The 26749-nt window shown below is 51.2% G+C and overlaps 1 protein-coding gene across 2 annotated transcripts; it reads right to left on the minus strand.

Annotated features, from left to right (window-relative positions):
* Window positions 1-1742: 1742 nt before the first annotated feature.
* Window positions 1743-26105, minus strand: LOC109435494 (cytokine receptor common subunit beta). 2 transcript variants are annotated; one of them, XM_088796688.1, is made up of 14 exons: window positions 25968-26105; window positions 18567-18808; window positions 17476-17599; window positions 14717-14907; window positions 11557-11708; window positions 11305-11473; window positions 10573-10711; window positions 10251-10408; window positions 9048-9187; window positions 7883-8042; window positions 6727-6817; window positions 6468-6525; window positions 5571-5674; window positions 1743-4937 (listed from the first exon to the last, which is right to left on the minus strand). In XM_088796688.1, the coding sequence occupies exons 2-14, from the start codon at window positions 18640-18642 to the stop codon at window positions 3815-3817; spliced, it is 2685 nt and encodes an 894-aa protein (XP_088652814.1). In that variant the 5' UTR covers window positions 18643-18808; window positions 25968-26105; the 3' UTR covers window positions 1743-3814. The 2 variants fall into 2 exon arrangements, with proteins under 2 accessions (XP_088652814.1, XP_088652816.1); XM_088796690.1 differs by lacking the exons at window positions 14717-14907; window positions 18567-18808; window positions 25968-26105.
* Between the last annotated feature and the right edge of the window lie 644 nt (window positions 26106-26749).

Below are 26749 nucleotides of genomic sequence, written 5' to 3' on the forward strand. Positions count from 1 at the left end.
TCAGTGAAATCATATGGGTCTCTGCTTTTTCAGTTCAAAGAACTCTTAAAACTCCTCAATAAGAAAATAAATAACGCTATTGAAAAAATGGACAGAAGACCTGAACAGACACCTCACTCAAAAAGATATACAGGTAGCAAATAAGCATATGAAAAACTGCTCCACATCCTATGTCACTAGGGAATTACAAGTGAAAACAACGAGATGCTGCTACACACCTATTAGAATGGCCCAAATCCAGAACACTGACAGCACCAAATGCTGGCGAGGAGGTGGAGCAACAGGAACTCTCAGTCATTGCTGGTGGGACTGAAACATAGTGCAGCCACTTGGGAAGGCAGCTTGACAGTTTCTTACAAACTAAACATACTCTTACCGTATGGTCCAGCAATCATGTTCCTCAGTATTGACCCAAAAGAGCTGAAAACTTATGTCCCCACAAAAACCTGCACACCCATGTTTATGGCAGCTTTATTCACGAGTGTTAAAACCTGGACGCCACCAAGATGTCCTTCAGGAGGTAAACAGATGTGAAAGACTCAGACACCGCTCAGCTCCCCACTCAGGAAAGGCCCACGGCCCAGCTGCTGATAGCCTCCAGCTGTGACTCCTTGCTTCTTCTCAGGGTGCCCCTAGGTGATGACCAACACAAAGGCCCCAGGACCTGGCCATTTCTGCCCAGTGTGGGGCCCTTCAAAAAGGCACATTTTGCTCCAGAGTTCTCTGTGGGTTGGCAGATCTTTCATCAGCCCCTCCTGCCTAGCATTGCTTCGTCCCCTTTCCTTTCATCCCCAGCCCCACATGTGCATGTGTACCTCCATCTCAGGGACAACTTGCTGGAGGCCTCAAGCCATCACGATTCCTTAGTCATCACCTGCTACATGCACAGTCCTCAGGGGCAGACAGGTGAGGAGACATCATCCTCCACGCCAGGTCTCTCAGGACTTCAGTGAACGAGAACGTGCACCCTTATTATTGAGCTTCCAGGCAAATACAAACATTTTTCATGGTCACTTCTGTCACAGCCTCCCCCTTCCCCCGAATCAGCTTGGTTTATGGATTTGTCTGCTTTGCCCAGCAATGTGAATCATCTCGCATCCAGGTGAGAGACTTGCTTTTTTTGAGGGCAGGCTCTGAACCACAAGGCCAGTGTTTGAATCCTGACTGCCACCTACTGGCTGGTTGACCCGGGACACGTGATGTGACCTCTCTACTTCCTCACTTACACAAAGGGTACGATAAAGATAGTACCATCTGCCTCAGAAGGTTGTGAAGATTAAATGAGCTGATTCCCCCTACATCAATTAAGCAGGGCCTGCCAGGAATAGCTCTCAATAACCCTCAGCTATTTTGATGGGGAATTCAGTCTCTTCCTCAGCTCTCCACTCTCATTAGAGAGCAAATACAGGAAGCCCAGTTAAATCTGAACTTCAGAAACAACAAATAATTTCTTTAGCATGAGTATGTTCTTTATACTCTCCCCACCCCCAGCCCCACCACCACCACCACCACCACCATCTTTCTTCTTCACTCCGTCCCTTCTGGCTTGTCCCAGGAACTCCCCCTGCTGCTCACTCATAAGCACAGCATTTCTGTTCTCATTTAAACTATCCCTAAACTCACACTCGTGCCTCAAAGACCAAAGTCCCTGCCGTTTAACAGAATTCATCCCTCTTAATGCAACTGAGGTTTCAAATAGCATCCTCCCCCAAGTATTCCGACACATCTACGTAAGCTTACAGTTTGGTTTGGTTTTATAATAAAATATATTTTATTGCATTTTTTTTCCATTAACGTCTGAACATTTTGGAATTAAAATCTTGGACTTCTTTTTAATACATATTCATTGGTCCACATCATTCATTGTTAACGCAGGCTTCTACTTTAGAATGTAAGAAAATGCTGCTACTCATCTCACTATTGGTGAATATTTAAGTTGTTGATAATTTCCTTTGACCACAAACACTGCCGTAATGAATGTGAACAAAAGAACATTTGCTCTGCCTTGTATGAAAACATATAAAGCTAGAACAACGAAACAGTGGGGTGCCATTGAGAGAACCATGTAATAAAATTGAAAGGTTATCAACTGACTAAGTGTATACGGGGACTTTCTATATCATAAAAGTGGCACTTCGCATGAAGAACAGGCGATTTTACAAATGATGCAAGAACACCTGGGCCGCTCGTTGGGGGAAACATGAAGCTGGCTCTTCAATTCACATGCGTACATTCCAAAATCATTAAAATTTTACACGAAAAGCTTGAAACGTAAAAAGAATTAGAAAAAAAAAATAAATTAGGACAAATGCAGTTTTGAAGTGGGGAAGGCCTTTGTAAATTTGAACCAAAAGTGGGGCTGTGAAGTCGTTTCCCCGGAGATCTCTTGACGACACAGCAAAGTCGGCATTGTGTACGCCCACAAACCTCCTATACAAAATTAAAAGACAAACCACGAACTAGAACAACAAAATTGGCACCACGCATGAAATCCCATACATAAATAGTTTTAAAAACTTCATCAGAAAAAGATAAACACCCAACAGAACAAAGTCCTTGATGGGCTTAGCCCAGTAAAAAAAATACCAATGCTCACAAAATATGAAAATACGTGCAAACTTGAAAGTTACCAAATAATGCAAATGAAAACAATATAATGCTACTTTTTCGCATAGTAGGAAGGCAAAGGTGTAAAAGAACCATAATCCCATACGAGGTCTAGACATAGACCAAAAGCCCCCCACTACGTGGCTGGTGGCATCTGGAGTTGTAAGGTCTTTCTGGAAAAAGGGCAGCCAGGCGATTTGGACTGTAAACTCCAAGGTGTATGTGCCCTTTGATAATTTTGCTTTTTTCCTTTGTTGAACAGTTCTTTCCAAACTTTCTACAGTAGACTTGGATTCTGGACTCCCCTCTCCTCTTGAATTTTCCAAGCTTTAGCAGCCTGGGTGTAGGAAGGAGATCACTTCAGCCAGGAACCAGGACTACACACGGTGGCCAGTCTGTAGGTGTAGGTCCTGAGGCCCCCTGAGACTCCCCAGTAACCTTGGTGAGACCAGAAGGGCTCCCCCTGAGCTCAGAACAACAGTTCTTCCCTTGCACACACCCTTACCACGCCCGTTTCTTAGAGTGGCAATTGAGACTGGTGCTTTGTCACCACCTCTGGGGCTGCAGTGCCTGACAAAAGCAGGTCCAGTCCTTTACTACTTTTCCAAGTCTTAAGCCTCCAAGGTCCCCTCCCTGGTGCCTCCTGCCTCCTGCACCTGGGCTGGAATCTTGCCGTTGTTCCTGCGAGGGACAGGTCACAGACACAGGTCGTCTAACACAACCAGACGCGTCAGCATCAGAGTGGGCTCTGATTGAGACATGACATCTCAGAACAGGCTTAGCTCAGACCTCAAACTCACTCGAAAACAAAATCAGTGAAAAGAAAAAGAAGACACTAGCAAAAGCAAGGAAACCTGGTAAAAAAGAAAATGAGGGCAAATGGAATGAGTACGTACGGAGCATTCTAAAAATTCAGAACCTAAAAATATGTGAATTTGAAAGAAAAGTGTGGAGGGGGTATGTGTGTGGGTGTGTCTGTGAGACAAAGAGGGAGGGAGGGACACAGAGAGAGAGAGACAAGGAGAGAAGAGAAGCTTGATTTTGCTGGAGGTCAAGGGAGAAGGTAGATGGTAGGTGGTTGACTCATTTTCCGTGAGTCATTGTAGAAATGAGTATGGAAGGGACCAGAGGCTGGTGGGAGAAAAGCAGGGCAGGAAGGAAGTCAGATCCTGTCCTTCCACTCGCCTTGCCCAGGGTCCACAGGGTCTCAGCACACTTCCCCAGGCCTGCTGACATCCCAGGGGGGCAGTGACAGATAGTCTTGCTGCTTTAGGGCTTTAAAGAGCTGAATGGCTGGCACCTGGGAAACAGCCTGGCATGGCGGCTTCTTGGCCTGGAGCACCTGGTCCAGGTCCCTGATCTCGGGACAGGGTCCCAGAGAAGAAGACTTACTCTGGGCTGAGAGAGGACTAGAGCCCACACCAGGAAGGAAGCAATAATCCCCCACCTGCTGCAGGACCAGGAGCCCCTCAGGGTGTGGGGAGACCGGGGCCACATCTCCCTGGGGCTCTGTTGGGCTCAGGACTGGGCTGCTGGCTGCAAGAGGGGCAGGACTGCCCAGAGGGGACTTAGGGGACTGGCCCATGGTCGGAGGAAGCTCCACATAATCCTGAAACTCTGGCTTCGTGGGAGCTGGGGCTCCAGGGAGCCCACTGGCCAGTCCAGCACTGATACTTTGGTGCTGCAATGAGGGGAGGCCCAGAGGGGAAACCCGCGAAGCAGACGATGTCCCTTTGAGTGGAATGAGTGCCAAGTCTGCAGTGGTGACGTAACCAGATGGCACGATGCTGTCCTCAGGGCCCCCAGAGGCAGTGGGCAGAGCTATGGGGCTGTCCGGGTCCTGACCACCCACCATCGGCCCAGGAGCAGGAGGGGCAGGGCCTGCCTCTGATTCCAGGGAAGGGCTGCCCTTAGCCTCTGGGCAGGGCTTCCTCTCCACACCTGCGGCCTGGCCTTGTTTCATCACCTGGGCTAGTGGGACCAGCTGCACCTGCCCCGCTGCAGGCAGGAACATGTACTCTAGGGACCCTGGAGGCAGCGGCTTCGGACTCATGCCCATCTGTGCGGAAGCCTCCTGGCCCACGAGGTCAGGCAGGGAGAGGCTGTGGGGTGGCCCCAGGTAGGGGCCATTGAAGTCGAAGCCAGAAACCTGGCTCTCAGGCCTGCTTGACGGAGCTGACAGGCAGGGCTGGGGGCCGGGGGGTGGCTCTGTGGGGAGGTCCGAGGCAGCCAGTGCTGGGTCAGGCTCCGATGGTGAGTCATGGGCACATTTCGGGTCCTCTGTGGTGAGAGGGGACACCTCGCACTGCACGTAGTCTACATGGGACACCCTGTGGGGAGAATAGGTACAGAGATGTTGGGACCACCCTGGGCAGATAACTCAGCTCAGGCACCAGGGGCTGTAAAGCAGGGGCCTCTACAGGCGCCTGAGCCCACCAGCTCACAGAGAGCACAGAGCAGGGCATGGTGGTGTGCAGGCCCAGAGCAGACAACCGCACTTTCCTTCTGTCTCCTGTGGGGCTGCCTTCCAGGCCCCACGGTCTTGTTCAAGGTCTTCCTCTGCCCAGTATGGCCGCTCAGCCCCTGCTCCTTCACATGTGCCCAGCCTGTGCATGCTCAGTCATTCCCTCGTTCCCCGCGTCCCCCAGGATACAGTCCCCTCTTCTGAGGGCTCGTGGTCGCTGGTGGCACAGGAGCTAACCGTGAGAGTGTGCAGCCCCGCAGCCACCCTGAGAGGCAGCAGGGCCCGAGAGCTCATCAGCTCCAGTCTCCTGCCTCTGCTCAAATCTGAGCTATGGCCCTTGCTCACCTGGGAATCAGGAAGGTCTTCCCCATGTCCAAATGGGAGCCCCTTGCGTTAGGGCAAGCCACCTCATGGATCCCTTCATACTGAGTCACAGGCCAGAGGCCACCTCCACCGAGCCACCCTGCCACCTCCCAGGGAGCAAGACCCAGACACTCACCTCTCCAGCCCAGGGAAGCCGCTGCCCCATGGTCCCTTCTGTGAGGGCCTCCTGCTGGTGAGGGCTGCCATGCTGTCTGGGAGCCAGAGCCCAACACTCCCGTTCTGGAAGAGAAGGGCATTTGTGCCCGTGAGTGTGGGGCCAGGAGACAGTGACGGTGGGGTGAGGGCTGTGGGGCTGACAGGGGATCAGTGAGCCCTCAGACATGGGAGGAATCTCAGCCTGCTCAGGACAGGCCGCAGCCTCGTGACACCAGGAAGGGGGCGCCAGAGAGGGTCAGGGCTTCCCTGGGATCCTCCACTCCAGCATCTGAGGACAGGGAGCCTGTCCCGGTGAGCCTGTCATCGGGGTTGTTGCTGTCTTCGTGCTCGACCCCTGCTCGTCCCACACTGGCCTTGGGACCCTCCACAGGCAGAGCTGGTCCTGCCTGACCAAAGGGCTCCCTTCCCTCTGTGGCCATCTCAGCGCACGTGCCGCGCCCACAGCTTCATTGCCCACCTGCTCCATTCCCTTCATGAAGGGTCGTGTGTCTGTCCCCCCCATGTGCCTTCTGCCCTCAGTGACCTTTCCCACCTGACACCACCCTGATCCCTCAAAGCTCAGCTCTGCTGTCCTGTCCTCAGGGAACCAACGTGCCTCCCACCACCCCACCCTCCTCGGTCTCTCCCCTGCTCCACGTGGGCCCTGACAGCCAGGGCGCCTTTGCATCTGTGGGGCCCCGGGGTCTGCAGGGCTGAATTTGCAGGTGGTGGCCCAACTCTTAGAGCTTCCCAGCCCATCCTGGCCACCGTTGCTGAATCTCAAAGCCCCCAGGAAGGGGAAGAGGACAGGGCATGGGGACATGGGTGCAGGAGCACAGGAGCTTGACCACCCACCACCCTCACAGCCAGATCCTACCTGGAACAGTTGGCTCTTACTGGGGTTGGGGATTTTCTCCTCCCACTTCCGGTTCAGCCTGGAAAGAAAGCAGGGAGCTGAGAGCTGCCAGAGACCTCAGGACAGCTGCCCATGCTCGTGTACACGGGGGAAACTGAGGCTCAGGGAGAGAGCAGGATTTCCAAGAACCCGCAAGGACTGGGTGGCAGAGGGAACAGATGTGGGACCAGAAGTCCCCCTGGGGTCCTGGGTACTCCCACCCATCATGAAGTCCCCTTACCTGTACCCGTACGTGCCACAGAAGCGGAGGGCCAGGAGTAAGGCGAGGGTGGTGACCACCAGGATGAGCGCCAGGACCCACATGGGCAGCACTTCCGGGCAGCCAGGGAGAAAACACGAGCGTTAGCATCTGGAGAGGGGCAGGCTGGAGTTCTGGTCGGTGTCCCCCCAGCCCAGCCTGCTCTGTGCACATGCAGTGCTCCAGAAGCTCACTGCCTCGGAGGGTACAGAGGGGCCAGACAGGGGCCTGAAGAAGAGGGCACGGTCTGTACCCCACACACAATGTTTGAGTGTGGAGAGGGAACAGTGGGGTAGATCCTTTCCAGGAGCAGGAGGTGCCTGGGGGAGACAGTGACTGCAGCCCATGGAAACTAGGGGGACTTCCTGAAGGAGGCAGCATATAAGCTTGGCCTGGAGCAACAGAGAGGAATGGAGAGGCAGAGATGGGCAAACCCATGCTGGCGGAGGAAGCAGCTGGTGCCAAGGCCTCTCAGGGCCCCCACCCTTCGTGCTGGGCAGCCTGGAGCCCCTCAGAGGCTGGGCCCCTCCAAGAGGCCCTGGTGTTCTTCCCTCGGGCCCAGCAGGCCAGCTCTTCCTTCTGCTTCATCATGCCCATCTCCCTGGGGCTCGTCCCCTGGGAAGGCTGCCGGGACTGGGGCGCCTGCTGCCAACACCTCCTCCATTCTCTCTCTGTAACTACCTCCTAGCCCAGTCTTGTACTGTCTCCTGGTGGCTACTGTGGTGACATGTGAGGGACAAATGAAAGGAGCAAGTGCAGGGAATGAGGAAGATTAAGAATCGAATCAAAACCTTCCCATCTCAGACCTCTGCCTGTAGCTCCTGATGTTTGCTGCCATGGTAACTGGAAATTTGAGCTGATGGTCACTGGGTAGTGGCTTCCACAGAGGCTATGAAACCATGGTCATATTAATAGAGGGCTAAGATCCCATCTGAGGAAGGACGGCTGATGAGACCTGCTCTTCTCTGCTCTCTCAAGGCCTCGCCTTAGGTCTGTGTTGCACACCCAGAGTCACTAGTGACATGTGGGAGGGAAGGATGCTGTGCTGGGTGGGGCCACATCTCTGTGCCCACATCACCCCTGTCCCTTCCCAGCTGGGCTATAGCAAGAGAGTTGGGTGGAGATCGGGGAGACATACCCCACTCAGTGTCCCAGGAGCGCTCTTCACTCCACTCGCTCCAGATCCCATTGTAGCCATCGTGGGTCCTGACCCTCACTCTCGCCTGGTACGTGGTGGAGGGCTCCAGAGGTGGCAACGACATGATATGTGTGTTCTCGAGGGACTCCGTCTTGCTCTCCTGTGGGGGCAGGGGTATCAGCAGGCGTGCTGAGGCTGAGGCAACTTTCAGGCTGATGTCAGCACAGCTGCAACCCCTCCCCCCTCAAACCCAGGTCTGTTACCCATCAGCCCCAGATTACGCTCAGACCCCAGGTCTCAGTCAGGAGCAGCCCCACCATGGAGGACCCTCCCTAGGGGTACACCAGGGAGCAGTCCGGATGGGACCGGGTATCACACCTCTTGCAAGCACCCCTGTGACAACACTGAGGCCCAGAAGCCTTGACAGGGTCACTATGTCCCACCCACACCTTGATCCCCTCCACCTCCCAGCTCCTTGGGGCCGCCTGGACCACAAGTCTGACCCTCCCAGGAATGCGGTGCAGGGTGACTGACTCTAGACTCTGAGACAGGGTTCAGGAGGCTGGTGGCCCAATCCCAGCCTCACCACTGACCCACCCTCTCCTGGCCTCAGTTTCCCCATTTCCAGCCTGAGGGTCAGGGGCTGGCTCCGCCATTTCTGGTCTGATTTCTGTAGAGCCTGAGGTCCTACACACAGATTGGAGGGTGACCAGGGGTGGGATCCAGACCGAACCCCTCGCTGGAGCCCTGCCCGTTTCATCAGGAGCCGCTCTGCTCTTAGAGTCTGCACAGTTGTATTCCGGATTAGATTCCTCCAAAGTAATGTCCCCTTTATGACTTTTGAAAACCCTTCATCCAGCATCTCTCGGCCCTCCCTGCCCTGACGTCCATCTATGATCCCTTTGCAATTCTGAGTTACATGTGTTCAGTTTGGCCAAGTCACAGCACCTGCTGAGCCTTGGTTCCTTCACCAAGGGAAGGGACAGTCACCTGCTGACCACACAGGTCATGATCACCAAGTCCCAGTGGCGTCCGTGACTCGTCACCTGTGAATCCAGGCACCTGGCAGACTGTGCCCTCCTGTATATAGTCTCCCACCCCCCACGCCCAAGCCCCACCAGGCCACACCCCCCATGCCCAAGGCCCACCATGCCACACCCCTCACCTCCCATGAGGCTGTGTCCTGCTTGTACTGGACCTGGAAGGTGTGCTTTATGTGCGTGAAGAGCATTGCCTGTACCTCCCAGCTCAGGCTGTAGCCGTCTCTGCCCTTGGTCACGTTGAGTGTTGGGGGAGCCAGCTGGACTGCAGGAAGCAAAATCTTCAGGAAACATTGTTCCAAACTTCCCTCCCGTGGAACATTCCTTGTGTTCCATGCTGGTCACAGGTGCTGTCTCCCCTGGCCATGGGCCCCAGGTCCCGCCCATTTCGGGGACTTAACCCCACTTCACTATGTCATCCATTGTGACCTGAGCAGCCCTGTTCTTGGTTGACACTGAGTTAAACCTTTTTTGTAGTCTTACAACCCACAGGATGGGTTACTGCTAGTGTTTACGTGAAGACAAAATCACCATGATGGACTCTATCCTGGAGTAGTGACTCTTCTAGGCTCTGCTAGCCACGTCAGTCTGCATGGGTTAGTTCACTGAATTCTAACAACCCTAAGCGTAGGTGCTGTCAGCTTGTCACATTTTACAGACAGAGAATCTGAGCCAGAACCATGAAGTGCCTTGCTGAGGACACCAAGCTGGCTGCCTGTGACACACAGCAAAGACTGGGTGGGAGACGTGGTCATCCTGACCGAATGGGGGAGCGTTCGCATGGGGCCCTTGCTACGTAACAGGAACCAGGGTTATCACCCTGCAAGGAACTGCAGCTTGTTTTCACACACCCTGGTCCCCAGCTGATGAAGGAAATCATGGGTCAATTGTTAAAGACTGAAAAGCTGCATTAGAAGAGGACTTTAGAAACTGGAATGAGAAAAACCCAATCAGGGACTAGAAGGAGAATTTGGTGGGAGTTTCGGGAGGGCCTGGCCGGCGGCAGGAGCTTTAGCGAAGAGGTGGCAGCGCTGAACAGGAGAGCGCAGCCAGAAGAATGGAGGAAACGGTGTTGAGGACGTGCTCCCGGGGATATCAATTCCACGTTCCTTCATATTATTTGCCAAGGTCATTGTGGCAGTTCTGCTTCTTGAGAACTTCAAGAAGAGATTCTAATTATTTTGTTCACTTTGTTCACTGGCCTGCGTTTTGTTGAACGTGACAAACGTGAGCATGAGCCATAGGGAACCCTGAGTTATAGGGGTTACACAGTGAAACACTGCCATCCTGAGACCGCATCCCCCTTAGAAGGCTGGGGGCAAACTCACTGTTGTCTGAGCTCTTTATCAATTTCTCTTCCTCCTTTGGCCGAACGGAGATGGTGTACAGGCTGTGGTTCCAGGGGTCGGGCACGGGAATGTGGCATCGCTGCCGGACGTAAGGGCCGCTCGCCTTCTCCATCAGCACTGGGGAGCATTCTTGCTCCCTGAGGATCACGGCAGAGGTGAGGGCAGGGGGAGGCAGGGACGACAGGAGGGATGAGACCTGGGGATGAGCTGTAGCTACTGTGGGGCTGGGGGTCCCCAAAGCACTGGTGGCCTGGAGAGGGCAGTGCCTAGGGGAGGGAGGCACAGAAGAGGGGACACTCACCCTTCAGCGTGGGGGCGGGACTTGTAGAAGAGGGCGAAGGAGATGGAGCTGGTCACCTCAGACCTCACTTCCCAGGAGCAGCTGAGCACGGTGTCCCCGTCGAAGAAGCACTGGAGGTTCTGGGGCAGGGCCTTGTCCCCTGGAAATGGAGACAGTCCCTCACTCATTCCCTCCTTCATTCGTTCCCTAGCTCTCAGTGGCTGCCCAGCATGACATTCAGCACCGAAAGATGAAGGGCTTTGGGGCCCCAAAGACCAGGGGTTAAACTTCAGCCTGACCCTGCCCACTCTGTGACCACAGGTCAGAGAGTGGAATCTGTGGACTGCCTTCTCCCCACGTAAAACCAATCAGCATCTAGTGTCAGTGTTGGGGGACTTGACACAAGAATGATGGTTTGTCTGCACGTAGTACAGCTCATGAAAACACAGCTGCTCATATCACCATTGTGATGGTCATTGTAATTATTTCTGGCCAGAAAGTTTGCAGGCCCTGGGGTCCAGGCTGAGCAAGATGCTGCTGCTGCCTCTGCAGAGTCACCGAGGGGTGTGGAGGTGCGGTGGGGGTGGAGTGGGGTGGGGCGGGGGGTGGGGGTGGGGTGGGCCCAGGGAGGCGACTGTAAACACATGGCACAGAAGGGTGTAGGAATCCGCAGTTGGGCCCCTGACCCCTTGTGTCCAGGCTGTAATGAGCTGCCCTCCCCACAGAGGGCCATCAGCCCACTGGGTCCATTACCTGCTGGGGAGTCCCAGAGAACCTCTGGGCTCCACTGGCTGGGCCGTCCTGAGAGCCCCGAGCCTGGGCCCAGCCGGGTGCGCACTCGGGCCACGTAGGTGCTGCTGGGCATGAGTTGCTTTTGCCCCAGGGTGACGTTTGGAGCGGTGGTGTAGAGCGTGGGGGCATCCTGTTGGGAGAGTGATCGCTGGAGCAGGTGCGCGCTGGGCCGGGTCATTGTGGGCTCTGGGCCAAGCGGGCTGACGTCCCTACCTCCCAGGAGTCCTGAAGCCGCCTGTAGACCACCTCAAACTGCAGGTTTGACAGCCACTGGTTCTGGGAAGCCCTGAGGGCCACACTCCAGGTCAGCAGGAGTTGGTCCCCGGCAGCACTGACGTGGAGGTCCTGGGGTGCGGGGGGCTGCACTGCAGGGAGAGGAAGTCACGTGCCTGGTTAAGAGCCTGCGAGCCCTCTGTGTGGACGTTCTTGGGTTCCAGGCCCAGCGGTGCCCTGACCAGCTGAGTGACCTTGGACAAGACCCCACTCCTCTAGAGGCCTTAGGCCCTTCATCTGCCAAATCGTGGGGATTCAGTGTGACCGGGAATGAGGCTGTGCGGGTCACTGTGCACATATAGCCCAAGCTGGATACAAGGCGCTGGCAATTAATCTCTAAATGCAGCCCCCCTGTCCCCATGTCCCCACTGGCCAGGATGCAGCCTGCGTGGCCTCCTGCCAGCACAGGGCCTGTGGCTCATGTGACTCCCTCTGTGCTCCCCACCCTCCTCCTTCTGGTTTCCACCTGCCCAGAGTCCGGCACCTCTCAGAGCGCAGCATTAAAGTCTCTTCTTCTAGAATTTTCCCCAGGCTGAATCCCTGCTTTTTTTTCTGTCCCACCATAGCCATTGCATGGTCCTTACCATGGTGGGTTTGTGTTTCCACGTCTGTCTCCCCAAGTGGTTGAGAAGCTTGGGGTTCGCAGAGTTTGGTTGTTGACCCCTTACCCTCTCCCCTGAGCCTGAAATGTAGGGGTTCAATGAATTTGGGGTACTAAGTGAATGAAGAAATGACTAAATGCATGTAGGCAACCTTGAAATTTTCAAGAAATCATTCCATCAACAAACAGTAAGCATACGTGTGTTGAGACCTACAGAGATGGGCTGGCAGATTCATTAATGAATGGCATAGCTCCTGCCTTCTGGGGATGACTTTCAAATACAAAGAATTCAATAAGAGCCCAGACAAGATGTAAATGTTTTATGCTGGAAGTGGAACATGACACATTAGAGCATGTGAGAACTGGAGCTTTGAAAAAGCCTTCAGCCCTAATGGCTAGTGCAGGGCACCTCCTTCCCACCCACAGCTGTGGCAGGCATCACTAATCAATCGCTGCACTGCTAGCCCTGAGCCTTCATGGCGTGGGAGTCAGCACGGAGCTCTGGGAAGCAGCCACCAATTGAAATGACTGGGAACCCAACAAAAAACCTATTAATCCAACCTGAGAGATTTGAGTCCACCAGCCCATTCCACAGATGGAGAAACTGATCAAGGAAGTAAAACTTCCAGATCTCCAAATGTGGGAGGCTTGAGCAGATCAGATGCACAGCTCTCTCCTCCCCAGCACCTCAGGACCTCTGATTCATTGCCAAAATGGTTGGGGTAGAGCTGACTTGCCGACTAACATGTGTTCCAGGAGGCAACCCCCACCCCCTTCCCATTTCTACGATGCCCCCGTCTCCACCATGATGCCTTCCCTATTTCTAGGGCATACGCTTCGCAGGGGCAGGGATCCCGCCAGGCTTATTTACTGCTTTCCTGGTACATACAGTGCTCCGTGAAGGAACAGATTCAGGAATGAATTGCATGTATATCCTAACTTTGATTTGTATCGCCCATGTTCCCATCCCCCGGCCATACCCTAGTTGAATCCTCATCATTTCTCCCTGAGATGAATGCCTTACGTTGCATTCTCACCTCTGATCTCCTGCCGCTTCCTATTTCCTGCCATCTACCCTGCATATCAATCCCCTCCGGCAACCTCACACCCACTCAGATCATGTCATGCCCCTTCAACGACTCCCCATTGCCTAGATGTTGACCTGAAAACCCTTGCAGGGCACAGAAGTCTCTCTAGGTCAGGCCCCTGCCCTCACGTCCCCCTCCTTCCTACCACTGTCCAGCCCTCTTGAAGCTGATGCCCAGGACATAATTATTAACAGATTTTCCAACCCGCCTGAGTCTCCTAACTTTTGCACTCACTGTTTCTTCTGCTCTTCCTGCGCTCTCCTCCCTCCCACCCTTCATAGCTCCCTGCAAAGCCCTTTCCTCTGGGAAGCCTGTCCCGACCTCCCAGGGACACCTTGCCCACTGCCCCTTACCTGTGGCACACACCCACCTTTAGTAAGGGATCACACTGTTGGAAATGAATTCAGTGTGGCCTAACCCACCCCTTCTTCCAGGCAATAGCTTTGTGCTGGTACCATAGACAGAGGTAGGAGGCAAAGGCCCAGCCCCCTCCCACCTGACATTTGCAAGGAGCAGCATGGGGTGGCTCAGTGTTAAAGTTCCTGGGATTGAGTCTCAGCTCTGCCACCAGCTGTTGAGAGGCCATGAGCATTCCCTTCCTTCTGTCTGTGTCATCACTAGTGAAATAGCAGTATAAACAGTATCTAATTTGATCTTGTTTGCAGAGTTAAGTAAGAATCAGCGGTGTCTCCGAAAGCCTGGGACATGCATGGTTTTGCCATGTCAATGCGAACTTTTGTACTACAGCTCCCCATTTTTTATTTAGCCTCACTCTGAGCAATAATTTCCTTGACTGCATGAATTGGAAGAGTTGGTTATATTTCTTTTAATATATAGTCAAATAAAACCTAACTAAATAAAACTATTGACCCGCCCAAAACCACTGACTGTCCTGGGCCATGGTGTGACACTGGGGCCACTCAGAGAGGGCAGTAAGGTGGTGAGCTCCATCTAACATGCAGGAAGCACTTGGCAAGTCTGACCCTTCACTCTCACTTCTGCTCAGTGCTGACACTTTGGAAAAGTTACAAAACCTCTCTGGTCTCGAGTTCCTCATCTGTAGGATGGATTGGAGGAGACAACAAAGATGAGTCCGATAAACTGAGAAGTTTTTATGCAAATCATAAGAATGGCTCTTCAAGAAGGCAAGCTTCAGTGCTGGAAGGCAGGTGGAACTGCCAGGGCGGTGGGGTACTTTGGCCAGGGGCACCTCGCATTGTACCTATTCCAATGTCTCCATCATAGGAGACCATATCCTCGTCCCTCAAAAGACCAAACCCAACCCCAAACCCGTGTCTCCACCCCTTGGAGACTCTCACTTCCTCCCAAGCCCACCACCTGCAGTCTGGCCACCACTGGGACCCACTGTCCACAATGGCGACCACCCCTGGCCAGGGACCCCAGGCCTCACCGTGCTGGGTCAGAATAACAGTGAGCTGTGTGTCCAGAGGCCTGTCTGGTCGGAATGAGAAGTAGTCGCTGTCGGCAATGACGAAAAGATTGTAGGGAATGATACATCTTCTAGGCACACAGTGGGGAAAAGGGCAGTCTGACAAGGGCATGTTGTCATTGAGGTCACAGGACACTGGCTTCGGGGGGTCCCTGCCAGGAGAGGACATGGGTTAGTACAGAGTGAAGAAGAATACTGGGGAAAGGGGATTTCAAGTAAATGAAACAGTAAGTGCAAAGGCCCTGGGGCAGGCTCGGGTTTGTAGTGTTGTATGCCTAGGCACCTAAACATTGCGCATAGAGTGGAGTATGTGAGAATGGGAGGTCTAGGAAATAACTGAGAGAGGTAACAGGAGGCCAACACTTAACAGGAATTTCAGGAAATTGGATTTCACGCAAGTGGAGAAAATTTAGAGAGTTACGAGCAAAGAAAGGAGTGACATATTCTGACGTATGCTTTGAAAGGATTCCTCTGGTTGTTGGGTTGTGGGTAGATTGGATTGAGGGGCAATGGCAATAGTAGATGCATAAGGGCCAGTTAGGAGGCTTCTAGAATATCCCAACTGATAGGAAGTGGTTTCAACCAGAGTGGTGGTATTCACATAAGCTAGATTCATTTCTATTTAAAGATGAAGTTGACAGCATTTGCTTATGGAGGAGATGCTCTGATGGGGAAGGAACAGTGGTAAAGACATTTAAACAACAATAAAGACCCCACAGTTGTTTGGCTTGAACCATTAGGGGCCCCCAGTTAGTGAAGTGAGATGTCAAGACTGGAGCAGGAGCTGTCATTTGGGAGCAGAGCAGGAATTTGGTTTAGGACATTAGGGATTGAAGACACCTATTTTCTAGGGGACAATATAGAGAGGAAAGTGCGCCTATTGGTTTGGAGCTTAGGCGGGGTCTGGGCTGGGGAGAACAGTGCGAGTCAGTAGTCCAGAGCCTGAGGCTGGATCTCAACCTAAGAGAGTGGAGGTCCAAGAACTGAGCCCTGGGGCACTTCACCCTTCAAGTTCAAGACAAAAGAAGGGAGCAGACAAGGAGTCAGAAAAATGTGGGCCGGGAAGACACAAAGAGAAGGGGGGAGTGTGGTGGCCGAAGTCAGGAGACGGAGGGGTTTCAGGAGGATGCTGTGGTCGGTCAGAGTCAAGTGTGCACACAGGTCAAGGAGGGAGAAGGCTGAGACTTAGATTTAGCACCCAGGAGGGCTTTGTGGCCTCAGCAAGAGCACTACGGGCGGCCTGGTGGGGGCAGCAGAATCTTGGGAGAGTGGCTTCAGGAGAGAATAACTGGAAAGACATTGGATAGCGGGTCTAGACACCTCCTTAGAGGAGTGTCACCACAAAGGGAGGCAGAGGATGGGCCCCAGGAGGAGGACACAGGGCAGGAGGCACCACGAGCTGCAGCCCTGCTTGGTCTCTGTAAGTAAGTGGGGGTTGGGCCCCGTGGTTCAGTGACTGGGAATGCTCCTGCCAGAGGGCCCATCGATGGCACAGGGTGAATGGGGACCATGGTGGCAGCGATGTCCTTGAGCAGCAAGACCAGATGGGACCCGGCTGCAGCCTCAGACTGGATGGACAGGAAATCCCTCAGGCAGATCCAGGGAGGCTGCAGACTTATGCGCCTGCAGGGAGAGCGTGCAGGGGGCTGGGGCTTCTCTTCCGGGGGGGGGTCTGGTGTCCCAGTGCAGAAGGCAGGTCACAGCCAAGGGTAGGAGGTGGGGTGGTGGTGAGGAGGGTGGAGAAGGGAAGACGGAGGCTCCCAGAGAGCAGGACAGCGCTGAATGGCCGTGCTGTGGGTGTGACAGCTGGCTCCTCCCTAGGGCAGCCCCTGAGAGGGCTCCCCAAACCTGGTGACACCAGCTGTGTAATTATTTCTATTACTGTGAGTTACATTCTCACAAGACGCCAGCACGGTGTGAGGCACCTGCCCAATGGCATATGTCCCAGAGGCCATGTAAGGAGCAAAGACAAACCCCTCACTCTGGAGGTGGCAGGGCCTCGGGGAGGGCTGGAGCCCAGGCCTGCAGGCCACACACAGGGAGCTAGCCACTGTGTGGCCGGGGAAGGACCTCAGCTCCAAGGTCTCGGTTTCCTCATCGGTGAACTGGGCATCTTATGCCTTCCCTGCCCACCTCTCAGTGAGGATGACCTAAGATGGACTTGTGTGGGGGTAGTTTGTGAAGTTGTGACAAAATAAGGGGAGATTATCACCATCGTCAACAACATTAACGCAACGCTCGTCCCGGAAGCCCCGGCATCAGACGCTATTATGTTTCCCCGAAAATAAGACCTAGCAGGACCATCACCTCTAAAGTGTTTTTTGGAGCAAAAATTACTATAAGACCCGGTTTTATTTTACTATAATATTTAAGACCGGGTTTTATATAACATAACATAACATAACAACATAACATAACATAACATAACATAACATAACATAACATAACATAACATAACATAACATAACATAACATAACATAACGTAATACCGGTCTTATATTAATTTTTGCTCCAAAAGAGGCAGTAGAGCTGACTTTCCGGCTAGGTCTCATTTCAGGGAAACAGAGTAGCACCCGGGCCTGGCAGGTCACCTGACGGAGCAGGAGCCCCTTGGCAGGGTCCCCCTGCTCCGTCCTCCATGCAGCCCCACCCGGCAGGCACAGCCCCACACAGCAACACCCTCCCTGCCGTCCAGCCCCTGGGCCCCAGGGTCACTCACTCATTGAGCCTGCGGTGGAGGGTCACGTTGATGAGCCGCTGGGCGTCTTGGGTGGCCGCCCACCTGCAGGTGATGTGGCTGGTGTAGTCGTTATGGCAGCGCAGGGTCTGCATCGGGACCGTCCCTGACCCGGGAGAGGCAGGAGGGGGTCACACCTCTCCCCTCCAGGTGTCCCTGTCACCACCCCTGGCTGCCTGGCACTGGGGAGGAATCTCCCAGAATCCTTTAGAGGCTCCCGGCGGGCCGGGGCCTGAGGGCATGAGGGTGCTGGCTCTGGACCCTCCGTCTGGAGAGACACACACTCTTCTAGCTGATTCGCAGTATATTTCCTGAGCCCCTGCCGTGCCCTGCTCCTGGACCAGGGGTGCTGCCACCCCAGGACAGGGATGTGCCCCAGGCACAGGCCCCGCCCTGGACCCCCAGGTGCAGCCTGGGAGGAGAGGCACCAATGTACCCCTGAGAGGCGATGGGCAGAGCCCTGCTCTGGGACCACCCCACCCTGGTCCTTGGTCAGCTGCCAGGCCTGATGGTTGGAAAAGGGAACCATCACCATGGTCCCCATGGTGATCAGAGAAGTCACGTTCTCTGGGAGCCCTTGGGGAGGGGGGTGCATGGGCCTCAGGAGCGTCCCAGCTGGGCCTCCAAGCACGAAGGGGTTGCTGGGGCTGAAGCAGGGAGAGACTCCCAGGCCAAGGGCCCCAGGGAGGTGGGATCTGGTCACGGCCAGTGTCAGAGGAGCAGCGTTTGAGGGAGAAGGAGGGGCAGAGAAAAGGCTGGAAGGGCCGGCCTGGAGGTCAAAGGCTTTGAATGACACACTGAGAAATGAGGGCAGGAAGGGACACAGAGGACAAGGACTCTAGAGGAGGCCTGAGGAGAATGAGCAGGAGTGTGGGAGGGGGGATGGGGAGCCAGGAAAGAGCAGGGAGAGAGAAGAAATGAGGAAAGGGAAGGGAGGGAGGCAAGGCCAGAGCTGCCAGGGTCTGGGAGCTTCCCAGGGGATATTTTGGGGATGGGCTGGCCTGGCCCAAGGGGCCCAGCAGTGAGGAGTGGGTAGGGAAGGGGAGGAAAGGGGAGAGAGCAGTCGGGCTCACCTTGGGCCCCTGCCACACTGGGCCCCCAGCACAGGGCCAGCAGGGCTACGGGGGGCAGCCATGGGGTCAGTGCCATGTCCAGGTCAGCTGGATGAGCAGGGCCGGCACAGTAGGTCCAGGGCTGGGCAGCGTCCCAGTCTTACTGGCCTGGAATCATGTGTTCCTCCATAGAAGGTGGCAAGGCCACAGCCATGTCATCTGCTCTTGTGCATCCTCCCTGCAGGACTCTGCCTTCTCTAGGCCTGCGGAGGAGAAGTCACCTGGGAGTGAGGAGTCTGCCCCCTCCTCATCCTGCAGCCCCAGCGACTTGGCCCACGTTTGGGGAAAACCCAGCAATGGCCTTGATGCATGGCTCCAGCCCCACTGCTGCCTCAGCCTGACACTGGACTGTCCATTTCCCATTAGATTCAGTGTCTTCATGACCGAAAGGTACAAATGACCTCTGAAGAAGTGAGTCCCCCCTGGGTCCTGCATTGCGGATCTCTGTGCAGAAAACCCGAGAGAGAGGCCTGGTATTTGATTTTCCCTGAGCTCCCTGTGAGCTGGTGATGGACATCTGCTTTGGGGGGGGTCACTGGGTTGTTGGGTCCTAGGGCCCTATGCTGGCTGCAATCACACATACACTCACTCACACACTTGGGGCCTGATGCCCTTCCTGCCCTGCCCCGCTTACTGGCACTCCTCCCACTCCCCTCTCTGAATGCCAGTTCCCTTTTCTTAGCAGGAGGCTGGGGATTTCCTCTTTTCATTTAGTCAGTCCCTGGGAAGTACCCATAAGAGTAGAACAGTAGCTGTGTCTCCTTTTCTCCCTGTAAAATAGTCTGAAACTTCACTCAAGCAGCACACACACACACACACACACACACACACACACACACACACACTGACAGCTGTCTTGCTGGGAAAAGCACTGGCTCCGGACACAGCTGACCTCACCTTCAACACAGGCTCTGCCCCACCCTTGCTGGTGGCCTGGGCTAACTCACTCATGTTCCCTGAACCTCACTCTCTATGTCTGTAAAATGGACACAAGGACACATATCTCACATAAGTGTCACGAAGAGAACCAAACACGATGATGCTTATAGAGTGCTCAGGAAAAAAGGGCAGGCTTGTTTGGAGCGGAAGGAGTGTTTGTCCACTTACGCTCCTGCAGACAGAGCAATGCCCTAGGGTGGGCAAGTGCGAGTCTCTGTGGGCTGGTGCGTCTGTGGCTGCCTACTGGGACTAGCCTGAAAACACAGAGCTTCTCTTGAGGTCTTATTACAGATAGAAATGCTACATGTGTGAAGAGAGCAATACTTCCCCAAATAAGTTATAGGTTTAACACAAAATCTAAGATTTTTTTCCAAGAACTCAGAAGAGAAAACATACATGTGAGGTGTTCATGAGATATTTAAAGATAAGGAGGCTTTATCCAATAGCAAGATTTGGTAGAAAGATTCAACAAAAAAGCAGTGTGTTGCTGTCACACACACACACACACACACACACACACACACACTCGCGATAGATCAATGGACCTACTAACCATTGGACAAACGCTATTTTACTCAAGAATGTGCTACATGATGAAGAAGGAATCATGAATCAATGTGAAGTGGTTGAATAATAAAAAGTGCTCAGATAATTGAATAACAACATAAAGCATATCAGCCTAAATTCCTCTCACACCGTTCCCAAATATCAATCAGGTCAATTTAAAATTTAAATGTAAGAAGTCAAATCGTATTAAACTTGCCAATCACAGAAGTGAATACCTTTAAACATTTTAAGCTTAAAGGCAGTGGAAGAAATTAGAAAGACAAAGGCGGAAACATAGAAGTACATAAAAGCAAAATTGTCTCTATTTTATAAAAATAACCAGACCATATAGCAAAGGACAAAGTGCAAAAAAAGTTTGCAGCAAAATTATGCAGAAAGGATTACTATCTTTGTATCGTAAAGCGTTAACACAAATTAATGTCATCAAAGAACACTGCATAAAATTCACATACACACAGAAAGTTCATATTAGTGAATTTTAAGTATAAAATGCCGACTGTGAGCCAGGCACTGTTCAAAAGGCTTTACAGCTATTAATACATCCATGTGTAGGTTACTTCTATTAAAGTCCCCATTTTGTAGATGAGGACACAGATAGAGGGTCCACGACCACATAGATAGTGAGGGCCATGCTGGGACTGAAAGCCACAGCAGGTGGGAACTAGAGTTTATGCTTTTAACCATGAAGCCAAGAGTGGTTGTTATTTCCCAATCATCAGTATTGTACGTGTCTATTCTGATGTATACTGACCCAATAGACGTGTCTACACAAGCACACAAATACAGCAAAAACAAAACAAAACTTTAAAATGTCTTAATTATCATTCTCAGGGAGATTTGAGAAATAGTCATTTAAAAGAACAGATTGCTATGCAAAGAACAAATAAACAGACATCTTAGCATTTCTTAGGTATGCGATCCATAATTTAAAAAAAAAAACCCTCAGTAGTGGGCCAAATTCCAGAGTGAACACTACCAACAGTCATGTTACAAAAGCACATATTGAAGCAGGGCAAATGGGCAAAGAGATGGAAAGTCTAAGAGAAACACTGAGACCTAGAAGAGAAATCCAGGAGTTCCAACATCTAGAAGCAGAGGACAGAAAGAATTGAGGGCAGCAATGGCAGAGAGTGTCAGCCACTAGCTATCCCCTTCCTCCTTGGTACCAGAAGCTCAGATTTTAGCTGTACTTTTTGCTTCACAGAATAAAAGATTATATTTCCTAAGCAAGGTGTGGTCATGTGACTAAATGTTGTCCAAGGAGATGTGAATGGAAATGTTAGCTGTGCCTTCCAAAAAAGGCTGCTTAAAGGGAGGAGGTTCAGGTGGGAGGGGTCGATTTTTTTCCCTCCTACCTTTCCTTCTTCTTCCAGCCTGCAACTTGAAAGTGATGGCTGGAGCTCCAGCAGCCATTTTGGACCATAAAGTTTATCTTGAGGATGAGAGCCACATGCAATAGAAAGGAAAGAAGCCTAGATCCCTCTTGTCACTGTGGAGCAATCATACCAGCTTGTGACTGCCTAACTCTGGACATCTTTTACGTGAAGGGAAAAAAAATAAACTATATTGTTAAGCCACAGGGGATTTTCCATGTATAACCAAACAGATATAATTAGAAATAGAAGAAAATGTCACAGGGCTTTAAAGGAGGCAATAGTTCACTAAGTGAAGAGCAAGAATAATTTTTAATAGTGTTATACTCAGTCACGTGCTGGTGAACTTTCAGTCATCCATGAATAAAAGGGCAAGCCTAGAAACTTCCCAAAGGAAAGAAAAAACCAGGTTATTTTCAATGCAGCAAGGGTCAGGTTGGTACGATTTTCTCAAAAAGTTAGTGACTCTGAACTCTAAACAAATAGTGATGTCTTGAAAATAACAGAGAGAAAAGATGCTTAAACCTAGCATCATAAAAAGTCAAACTTACTTTGAAGTTCAAGGGCAAAAAACCCACAACATTTTGGAAATGTAAGGACAAAGAAAGTGTTTCAGATCTTTTCTGGAAAAAAAATGACTCGAGATGTATTTCAGAAAAAAAAAAAAGTCCAAGAAGGAAAGAAAGAAAGCATATGATACTGGAATCAGCGGTGAGAAAATAAACCAATCAGACTTACAATTAAGTAAAGAAGAATTGTTACTGTACAGAGTGAAGATAAATAAATACAAGATAACAATATTGACGTAAAGCTCAGGTGATTTTAATATGGGAGTTGGCGGTAAGGTTAGCGTGGACAGCAGACACTTAAAAGTTTGCTAAAGATCTTGTCTTGTTTTGGAGGAGCATGTATGCATTAACTAAACCAACTTGCTAATGGAAAATAGAAGTTAAATATGTATGTTAAAAACACAAGTGTTAAAATTCACTAAGAGTGAGGGATAAGCATAGGGGCAAGAGGATGATAGAGAGAAGGGAGAAAGAGGGAGAGGAAGAAGAGACCATCCAACACCTTCTCCCTCAGACTTAACATGCACACGAAAATCCCCAAACTCGTGAAGCAATTTAATGGCAGGAATAAAAAGTGGAAATGAAAATTTAAAAAAAGGAAAACACAAATTCACTCCAGACAAAAACAATTTCAGAGAACAATCTGACAAAGGCTTTTAAAGGAAGGATGCATCGTGGCCATGTAGAGATTATTCCAGAAATGAACCGAGAGCCGGTAAGAAATCTATTCATGATGAAAAGAAACAGATTAACAGATTCAAGGAGAAGAGGATGTTTATCGAGACACACGCTCCTACATATTACAAAAGCCATTCCTGATCAAGCAAATAAATCTCAGCAAATGAGGAGTTGAAGGGAAGGTTGGCATTTCTGGCATCTACTAGAAACCTGTAGCAACCTCAGTGGCAAAGGGGAAATGTTTGTGTCCTTCTCATCAGTGGCACAAACAGGAGGAGCTGCCCCCGGCTGTCAGTCCTCCCCCAGGTAAACTCTAAATTCAATGCAATCTAAATCAAAATTCCAAAAATCTTTTAAAAGGACTTCTAATGGGCTTGACAAACTGATTCTAAACTATAACAAACCGAAGATGAGACTGGCTCTCTTAGCTGTACATATAATGAGGAATATAAGAGTAGACAGATGAGACAGAAAACAGTGAGGAAAATAACCCAGTAGGAAACAGTGAAGTAATAATGGCGCTTCAAGTCACTGAGGCAAGGGGGCTGGCCTGGTGGCTCAGGCAGTTAGAGCTCCGTGCTCCTAACTCCAAAGGGTTTCGGTTCGATTCTCACCTGGGCCAGTGGGCTCTCAACCACAAGGTTGCCAGTTCAAGTCTTCGACTCCTGCAAGGGATGGTGGGCAGCGCCCCCTGCAACTAAGATTGAACACGGCACCTTGAGCTGAGCTGCAGCTGAGCTCCTGGATGGCTCAGTTGGTTGGAAATGCATCCTCTCAACCACAAGGTTGCTGGTTGGACTCCCGCAAGGGATGGTGGGCAGCGCCCCCTGCAACTAGAAATGGCAACTGGACCTGGAGCTGAGCTGCGCCCTCCACAACTAAGACTGAAAGGACAACAACTTGACTTGGAAAAAAGTCCTGGAAGTATACACTGTTCCCCAATAAAGTCCTGTTCCCCTCCCCCCCAAAAAAAATAAAAAAATAAATCACTGAGGCAAGGGTGGACTGCATACTCATAAAATGATATTGAGACAATTAGCTGATAGGTTTTTAAAGCTAGATTCATACTTTATATTACTAGATAGATTAAAGATCTAAAAGTCAAAACTAAAAATTATGAAAGCATCACAAATATTTCTTTAATGTTAGGGGTTGAACAAGACACCAAATCCAAAAAGCATAAAGTGAAAAATAATGACAGATTTGAATTAGAAGCAATTAACACTTTTTTTTTTTTTTTTTTTTTTTTTTTACATGAAACAAGGTATCTTAAACATGGTGAAGAAAAAAGACCCGTGATAATCTGGAAAGGTATATTTTCAACATACTTGAATAAATTGTTAATACATGTAATGAATGACTCGCTCGGAAAGGGAATATGTGAAAGACAAAAAGAACCCATCAGAAAATGGACGAAGGATCCATGGCCGACCTAAAAAGAACCCGCATGGCTAATAAACTTATGGAAGATGCACAACTTCACCAACAATCAGGGAAAGAAAAATCCAAGCAAAAACCAGATAATTTTCATCCATGATACTGGACCCAATTAATTAAAAGATTGTTCCTTTCCCTAAAAAGAAATCAGCCTTTTTATGCACGACTGTGGAGACATATGTTAATTCTGCTATTTGGAGGATGTTTTGACAGTAGCTATCAGATTTTTAAATACACAATCTCTTGCCCAGCAATTCTGCTTCTAGGAATCTGGGTTATAGAAACACTTTCATAGGTGTGGAAAAATTGGAAATAACCTAAGTGTCTGGGATTGCGTAAATCGTGGTGTGCCCATACTAATAAATGCCACATACTTCTTAGGGTTAATAAATGAGTTACATCTATACGCATTATTGGGCAAAGTTGCTGAAACATAACACGAGGTGAAAAAATGAGTCTTAGAACAGTACGTATGTAATAATCCCATTTATGTACAAAGAAAACCAATATACTTGCAGCATGCTTAGAAAATGTTTTGCAGGGCATATTTTGAAGAAGTGAAGAGGGTGAGACGTGGGACTAGTGGAGAGAGATAATTGGAACTTGGTCTTTTATGTTGCATAGCTGGATTATTCTAATTTTTCATAGAGTGATATCCATACATTTACTTGTTGACTACTAAATACACCCATTAACTCACAAACTAGTCTGTAGTATTGGTAGATACACTACAACATAAGTAACGCTGACGAATAAAAAAAAAGTGACCTAAAGCTACTAGGAAATGTTTTACTTGTTATAAAACTATTAGAAAACAGGAAAGATAATAGGCAGAAGAGAATTAGAATCTGGTTATGCAAAAGTGTAATCGCCATTGAAGACTGAAACTTGCACAGAGGCAGCCTGGCATTGGGGACTGTCTGCCGGAGGCTCCACAGGCTCGTACCCTAGTGCGAACCCATTGAAACATCTTTCCTCCCACCCACAAGACAAATGCATACACTGGCACGTACCTGCACACACATGCAGACACCCCTAGATGCCCATCCAAGCCACCAACACACTTAGGGGCAGAACACACACACACCTGGGTCCAAACCCAGCTAAGTGACGCGGTTTAGGGTGGAGTGTGGTACTGAAAACATTCTTTGAGGGAGAAAAATATGTCTGTGGGCAAAGGACTGGCCCCTTCTCATCTTCCCAAGCCACCCCATCCCTAGACCTGAGCACAGCAGGGCCCCAGGTCTCAGTCACCCTCCGCCTTCCAGTCTCTCCACAGCCCTGCATTCCTCTGGTCTCTCGGACTCTCCCTCCCCCCCAACCCCCCAGGATGTCAGGGACTATCATTGCTCTTCCCATTCCAAAGATGAGGACACGAAACTCAGGGCAAGGAGAGACTGTTCTCACTACCACCAATACGTCAGTGACACCACAGTAAACAAAGCAAAGACAGGCAGTACACAGGAGTCTGACTCCCAGGCCTGAGCTCTCCACCACCCTGGGCAGCCTTCCTGCTTCCAGGACAGTTGGATCCCGCCAGCGAGGTCCGCCCTCCCCCCAAGCCCTTCACATAGCACCCAAGCAGGTTGGCACCCCTGATGGACTCCTCACCCACCAGCTGCCCCAGGAGTCTGGACTCAGGTCTTCCCAAGAGGCCAAGCCCTTACCTCCCCAAGTCCCCAGAGCACAAGTGCCCACTCAACACCCCCAGACTTTTCCTGTCCCTTCTGTCCCAGTCTCCCCACACTCTCCTGCTCCCCACCCCACCCGTCAGCCTACCCCCAAAAGCCAAGCCATACCTCTTTGTGGTGGGACAGACCAACCTTCTGCTGGAGTCTCCAGGCAGCAGTGAGCCTCTGGCGCTTCCTATTTATGCTGATGTCATTAGGAAATGGAGAAGCAGAAAGCGGAAGTGATGCCCAGGCCGGTTTCTGCACAAGTGACTCCACAAGATCACCCAGCTTCTTAGAACTGTGGACACCAAGTTATGATTTTGCAAATGTTCCTTCTGCGAGAAGTACTTCTACCCCACTTGTCTCCCTGTAAACTCCCACGCATCCTCTGTCAGCTCAAGTGCAAAGTTCCTCCACACAGCCTTCCCTGATGCCACACGGGGTGCAGGGGGAGGTGGCTGCAATAACCAGAGCAGGTGAGAGCCGGGAGCCACGTGGACCTGGGCTGGACCCCCACCTCCTCTACTGCTCAGAGTGTGCCCTTGTGCAAATTACCTGCGTGTAACTTGGCCAGGTCTCGGGACCCCCATCTGTTACTTACAAGCATCTAAAAACACCAAAGGCTCATTGAGAGAACGAAATGAGAGGCTGCATGGCCAGACCTTAGCTCAGACCTGGCCACGATAACCCCCAAGGGTTAGCTGCTGTTATTTTGATTCCCCCGGTGTCCTGTTGTCTTTCAGCTCCCTTTTTTCTTACACTGTCTCACACTCCTCGGTGTCCATGGCTGTCTGTCCCCAACACTGACTTGTGTGTGGCTCACATTTCTCTCCCCAGCACATGCCCTGGCCCAGAGGGGCCCCTTAGCGACTGTGTGTGGAATGAATGAATGAATGAATGAATAACTC

Source organism: Rhinolophus sinicus, chromosome 1 (genome assembly GCF_057876585.1).
Source record: "Rhinolophus sinicus isolate RSI-liver-muscle chromosome 1, RSI-T2T, whole genome shotgun sequence".
Classification (NCBI taxonomy): domain Eukaryota; kingdom Metazoa; phylum Chordata; class Mammalia; order Chiroptera; family Rhinolophidae; genus Rhinolophus; species Rhinolophus sinicus.